The sequence below is a fragment of the Echinops telfairi genome, unplaced genomic scaffold, assembly GCF_000313985.2.
Source record: "Echinops telfairi isolate 266 unplaced genomic scaffold, ASM31398v2 ScPeMD7_1;HRSCAF=3_0, whole genome shotgun sequence".
NCBI classification, from domain to species: domain Eukaryota; kingdom Metazoa; phylum Chordata; class Mammalia; order Afrosoricida; family Tenrecidae; genus Echinops; species Echinops telfairi.
The window spans coordinates 1,391,409-1,397,983 of record NW_022103896.1 but is presented as its reverse complement, the minus strand read 5'-3'; the positions used below and the strand labels follow the sequence as shown (position 1 = coordinate 1,397,983).

The 6,575-nt window shown below is 64.9% G+C and overlaps 1 protein-coding gene across 1 annotated transcript; it reads right to left on the bottom strand.

Annotated features, from left to right (window-relative positions):
- Window positions 1–363: 363 nt before the first annotated feature.
- On the bottom strand, window positions 364–1,537 carry LY6D (lymphocyte antigen 6 family member D). The gene is made up of 3 exons (XM_004697626.2): window positions 1,455–1,537; window positions 751–849; window positions 364–593 (listed from the first exon to the last, which is right to left on the bottom strand). The coding sequence occupies exons 1-3, from the start codon at window positions 1,516–1,518 to the stop codon at window positions 364–366; spliced, it is 393 nt and encodes a 130-aa protein (XP_004697683.2). The 5' UTR covers window positions 1,519–1,537.
- Between the last annotated feature and the right edge of the window lie 5,038 nt (window positions 1,538–6,575).

Below are 6,575 nucleotides of genomic sequence, written 5' to 3'. Positions count from 1 at the left end.
TCTCAGGGGTAGGTGGGGCCCCAGCCTTTCAGCTGGGGTGTCTCCCTGCCACGGGAGCAGGCCACATCCCCACAGAGGAAAGCCGTGTTGGGGCACTTCTGCCTCGGTGTCCCAGTGGCACACCAGTCCCTGACCCTGGAGGGACAGTGAGCCCAGTGGCTGCCCCCCACCAACCCCTCCATTCCCAGAACAGCCAAGTCCACGCGGGGGTTTCCATCATTTATTGTGACGGGGACGTTTGAGTAGCAACATAACTGGACGGCAAACACAAGGAGGAGGTCGGAAACAGCGGCGTGCTCCGCTCACCTGCCCATCGCCCACATTCACCAGGAGGACTTGGCGGGCCGAGCGGGAGGGCGGAGGTCACAGGCAGGGCGCCAGGCCCAGGGCGAGGAGGCCGAGGGCCAGCGGCAGTGCCAGGGCGGTGCGGGTGGCACGCGGGGCGGCCTTGCTGGTGCTTCGGCTGTTGCACAGGTTGCCCTGGCAGCACATGGTGGTGGACGAGCCGCTGCTGACCTGGCCCTGCTGGCTTAGGCTGGGCTGGCAGTGGTCCGCACAGTCCTTCTTCACCAGGTTCCCGGACAGCGTCTCCACTGAGGGGCAGGGCCATGGTCAGAGCACTCCGCCAGCCCACGGGGCAACCCTGCCCACCCACTACCCGGGCTGCTTCCCCCAGTCTCCCCTTTGCCACCACAGCCCGCAAGGCAGCCACCCTCAGGACACCCGCACGCCCTCCCTGGCAAGCCTCACCCGTCACGACGGTCCGGCAGTAGCGCGCGCTGGACGGGCAGCTCTGGGCCTCCTTACAGTTGGAGGAGCTTTCACACACGTGGCATTGGAGTGCCCTGGCTGTGGGGAGGGGCGGGGGTCTCAGGAACACAGGGAGCCAGGGCTCATTGCCCAGAAAGATCCCCTCCTGCACTCACGCCTGGACCCCTGGGGCACCTGCTGGGATATCTTTCCTGCCAACACTCTAGGGAGCTCACATCTGCCTGAGGAGCCCCCAGAGTGAGCTTGTGTCCCTAACACCCCATTCTGTGAGGCTGTGTTCATGCCCCACCCACAGGACGCTCCAAGCACTGGGTCCCCGGTGCTGAGGAACTTGGGGTCCAGTGGGAGGGCTGTCGGCTTGCAGCAGGGAGCCCTGGGAAGGAGGGAGGGGGCTGGCTGGAAGGACATGGTGCCAGGGTGTTTCCCTAGGGGCCCCACCCAGTCCCAGCAGCCCAGCTCTGATTGTGAGTGGGGTCTGTGAGTCCCAGAAGGAAGCAGGGTCCCACTGGGTCAGGCCTGGCCTCTCTGGGATTCTGAGAGTCCACGGTTCCCAGGATCTTCTGAGCCTGATGGTCAAAAGCTCCACCCTCCCCCGCTGGGTGGCTCTGGTGGCCCAGCCTGGCTGAGGCCCCCGCCCTCCCTCTGCCCACCCAACCCCCGGGCTGCTCTGGCCAGCCCCTCACCTGGCCCGATGACCACGGCCAGCACAGCAAAGAGCAAGAGGGCCAGCTTCATCATGGGAGTCATCCGGGAGTGGTGGGGCCCCCTCCTCAGAGCTCTTATAGCGGGGCCAGGGGCAGGGCGAGGAGGGGCGGGGTGAGGAGGGGCGGGGCGGGCAGTGCCATTCCCAGGAGTGGTGCTTGCATGAGAGCATTGAGTGCCAGCCAAGGACAGGGACCTGGCCTGCTCTGCCCTGCCCGAGCTGGTGCCAGAGAATCCACCGCTGGGCCTGCCCCGAGGCTCACTTCCCTCCTGTGTCGCCCCGCTGGTCTCTCCTTCACCGTCTTTGTCCCCTCTGCAGCTCTGTGGACTTTGCCCCTGCCCTCAGAGTCCAAGGGCAGGGGCACGAGGAGGGTGCTCTGAGCTCTGGGGAGACCAGGGGAGAGACCAAGGCAGGGCTGTGTGGGTGTGAGGGCACCTCCCGGGGCCTGCCCAGAGCAGGCGTCTGTCTGAGTGCTGGCTGGGATGGGGAGGGGCCTGAGCGATGGGGAGGGCAGGGGCTGTGCTTCCCCAGACCCAGGCTGCACTCAGGCCTTGGGGACGGATTTGTCTTTTCATGGAGAGCACCCGCTCCAGCTCCTGCATGTCTCTGCCCCTGGCCCCAGGCAATGGGCCCTCAGGTGGGCGCAGGGGGGTCCCTCCTGCCCCTGCCCCTGCCCCTGCCCCTGCCCCTGCGGTGACCTGGGCAATCACTCGCTCTCCCCCTCCCCTCCCTCTGAATGGAGATAGGGTTGACTGAGGCTGCATCATGGTCCCCAGGCTGTCCTGGCCAGCGCACCTCAACAGGGGTGGGGCACACTGTGTGGGGGGTGGTATGTCCAGGTCCTGAGGGCTTGCTTAGACTGACACCTGGTCTGACCAGGCAAGGGTCTCCATGCCCTCGCCCCAAAGGAAGCAGGGCTGCAGGGTGGGACTGGGGATCCTGATTCCCGGGCTCGGTGACTGCATGCTGACTGGCCCTGGGGTGGGGGTGGCGGAAGAGGAGAGGTGACTCACTGCGCTGCCCCCCAAAGCTTCTGGAAGAACGGGTTTGGGAGGGGCCGTGGGATTGCCACTGGATTGAGTGGAGCATCAGGGACTGGGGGTATCCGGGCACTGGGACACTTGGAAGCACCCGCTCCCCCACCCCATAGGGCACCTCGGCATGGGCGGAACGTTGACCCCCAGGCAGGCTGCCCCAGCACCCTGAGTGCTGCCATCTCCAGGTGCACCACCTCAGCTGAAGCGGAGCAGCGGTCTCACACCATCCAAGTGGTCTCCACGCCCCTGCAGGGGATGTGGGTGGCCAACACCAGGCAGGAAGGTGTGAACCCCTCCCCACCATGTGCAGGGTGGCTCCGGGGTGCAGGGCTGGGACCCCTCAGAAGCAGCTCTCCAGGCCTCTCCCGGTCGGCCGGCCTCAGGAACAGACACGCCCAGGGGAAATGTGGGGCCCGGGCCCCTGGTCCTTTGTATGAGGTTGGCCCCCTCCCCTGCAGGCAGTGCTCTGACCTCACCTCTGGCTCCCTACTCCCCAGACCTCTCTCCAAGTCAGAACTTGTGCCATCAGATAGGAGGCCCGGGGAGGCCTGCAGGAGCACAGGGAGAGGGGTGCGGCCCCCACCCCCACCCCCACCCCCACCCCCACGCAGCTCCGCTGGGTCTCTGCACTGCCAGTCCGTCCCGGCAGTTGCCACCCAAGGACAAGTTCAGACTGACTCTAGGCCAGAGGTCTCCTTTCGGGGAGCCGGGGGGTGTCCCTGCTTGTTTTCCCTGGCCCCTCCTCCAGGTGTCCGGTCCCTGGAAGGGCTGAGGGGTACAGGGATTAAGGCTGGGGGCCACTGGAACCACAGGGGAGGTCAGGCCCAGGTCCTTCAGGGAGCCTCCCCTGGGCTTAGATTGGGGGCTGAGGTGGGCATGCAAGCCCTGAGAGATATCCCAGGGGACTTTGCGGCCCTCAGGCTGCCGTGGGGTAGGCCGGTCAGAACACAGGACACTCGCCTCTGGCTCAAATAGCCATGTTCCTTCATTGACTCATCTCTCTCTCCCACTCACACTGTCACACACTCACTCACTCACGCTCACTCACACAAGTTCTCCCTCTCCCTCTCCCTCTCCATGTGGCCCAGGTGACCAGACAGACAGACAGACACACGATGAAGAGAGGCAGGTTCTGCCCAGAAGGTTCTGGTCACTGGACCTGGGGATGGAGCTGTGTGGGTGCCAGGTGGAGGGACCTGGGGCTGAGGGTGTACGTAAGGCCTGATGGGCCTGGCTGTGCTTCTGCTGCTGGGGCTGGGTGACTGGGTGTGGGGACAGCTCCGGGGGAGGGCAGGGCTGGTGCTGTCAGGAAGGCAGGTGTCACCGACTGGGATTGAGTAAGCCTGCAGGAGCATGGGTGGTGACTGGGAGGCAGGAGGGGACAGAGAGGGCCTTCCCTGTGTCGCCGGCCACAGCAGGGGTCCTGAGAGTCCACCTTCACCCCCTAACGCCCCCATAGCTGCCCACGTAGGTGGGAGTTGGTGGCACCGCCAATTCTCAGCTCAGTTTCCCTCGGGCACTTGGAGGGCATGTCACAACCCTGTCCCAACCTGAGCAAGGTCAGCCGCCCCAAATTCCAAGCCGCCCAAACTGCCTCATGTGCTTCCCGCCAGCCACATCTGGTCCCTCACCAGGCCCACCTCTGGCTTCCGTCACCCCCTGTCCCCCACTCTGAACATGCAATTACATCACACCCTGCTCGCCACCCCAGAGATGACCCAGGCAACTAGGACTGAGACCACCTCCTGGGGGCCTCACTGCCCCCTCCCCTCCCAGGCTAACTGCTTCTGGGCCTTTGAACGTGCTGGTCCCTGGTCCAGGACACTAGTGCCACCCCTGGGCTGGGCCTCAGCTACCCTCCTCCCAGAGGCCTCTGCCAAGCCTACTGCCGCCACCCATTGCGGTCTGCTGTGCTGGCCAGCCACTGTCTGTCTTGGGTGCCACCAGACAGGGACACTGGGCGCAGTGGACACTGGCCAAGGGTTGGTTTGTGACTGTGGGGGACCCTGGGTGGCCTGGGACTCAGGCGTCCCTGTCTTCTGAGGAGCTGGAAATTCCCAACCCCCTCAGGCTCTCTCACAGGAAGATCCTCTGTCAGCCGCCAGCAGGGCAGACCCCACCCCTACAAGTCCCAGCAGACTCCTGTCAGACCCCGGGGCCAGCCTTACTCAGGTTGCTCCACATCCTGTATCCTGAGCCACTGCACACCTTCGTTCAGACTAGCACCTGTGGGTGTCCTGCGGGGCCTTGGTGGCAGAAGGAGCCAGGGCTTCCAAGAAGTGTGAGCGCCAGAGCACCAGCCGCTCTGCGGAGAAAGACGCGCCTTTCGACTCCGTCAGGAGTTAGGGTCTGGGGAACCCTCGGGGCAGTTCCGCCCTGTCCTGCAGGGCCGCTGTGAGTGGCCATCACTCGGGGGGGGGGGGGGTCTGGGTGTGGTGGTCTTGCAGGGTCGCTGCGGCTCAGAGTGGGGAATCCCCAGCACCCAAAGGGGACCGCCAAGATTCCAAGGCTGGCGGGGGGGAGGGCCAGCCCACCCCTGAGACCTGACTGTACTCTCCAGAAGGTGGTCCCAGGCCAGCCCGCAGGCGCACTTAGGTCCCCGAGGGAATGGATCAGAGTGCCCGCCGAGGTGGGGCGGACTGTTGGCTTCAGCCTCCCTCATCCGGCTTCCTCAGGGTGCAGGTGGGGCTGAAGCTGCCGCCCCCCCACCACCCCTTCCCCTGCAAGCAGGGGGCTCGTTCCTAGGCGCTCAGCCCTCTGCTTCCTTAGCTGCGTCAGGCCCGAGAGTTCCTGGAGGGGCGTGTCCACTTGCAGGGGGGGTGGGGGTCACATGGGGGCAGAGCGCAGGGCATGTAGAGGCGGGGCCATTTGGGAGGAGGATTCGCCAGGGGAGGGGACACACCAGGGGTGGGCAGTGCAGTTGGGGGGTGCGTGAGATTAGTCAGGTGGAGAGATCTGGGTGGCTGGAGCCCCCGTGGAAGTGCCAGGTGGGGTCCTCATGGGAAAAGCTGCGCTCCTGTGTCTGGCGCAGGAGCTCCGTAGGGAACCTCTGTGGGCTGGACGGTGCGGGAACAGCCCAGTGGCCCGTCTCATCGCCAAGTGGCCAAATGGCCGTGGGAGGGGGAAGAAGCCTAGCAGGAGGCTGGCACCCCACATCTGGCCTCTGGGTCCTTGAGCCCTGGGCAGTGGTCGCATGGAAAGGCCAGGACCTGGCAGGACTTGGGAGGAGCCTGCTGAGCCACTTGGAGCAGGTGTGCTTGGGGCGGGGCCCTGAGGGTAGAGTTGAGGGTCTCTGGTCTCACCACCAAGAGAGACCGCTGTCACTGTGACCTCCAGGGGGACCTGCTCTGGGGGACAGCGGGGCACCCTGGAGGGCTGACAAGACCTCACAGAAAGAACATCCGGGCAGCGACAAAGTGGCCTCCCCTGCTGCCCTCCACGGGTTCACCAGGCCCAGTGGGGACTGGAGACTGCCGACTAGAATAGCAACAGAGGAAGTCCACTGCCCCCAAGCAAAGCCCACCCCTGGCACCCCACGGGCACCAGAGGAGAGCTATGCTCCCTCCTCAGGCTTTGAGGACATGTCACCAGACCACCCTTGGGTGGCCCCAGCCAGCAGCTGAGCGGGTGAGGTGTGTGCACTGCCCAGGGTGACGTTCAGAAGCAATTCACTTCCCCTTGCACTTATGTGTGGGCTGCGACCTCTGCCACTTCTGTGGAAAGTGCCCCCACCCACTTGGAATCTTAGGGGACTTCCCACCCACAGGAAGGTGACCGAAAACAAGAGCAGGCCCAGACACAGCCCGATGCAGCAGGCTGCGGACACAGCAGCAGCCACAGCTTTATTCTTCCGCTCCATGGCCTGGTGACAATGGTCTTCCTCGTCCCAACCCTCCATCCACCTCAGGACACCCCACATGGTCCCTGTCTTCCACCCCCTCACCTCCCATTCTTCAACCAGGAGTTGTTTAAAGGGGCAGCCTTCACTCCAGAGCCCCAACGTCCCTCATAGGGTAGGGGTACTGGCCAGAGATTGAGCCTGTGCGTGTGGATGAGAGATGGGT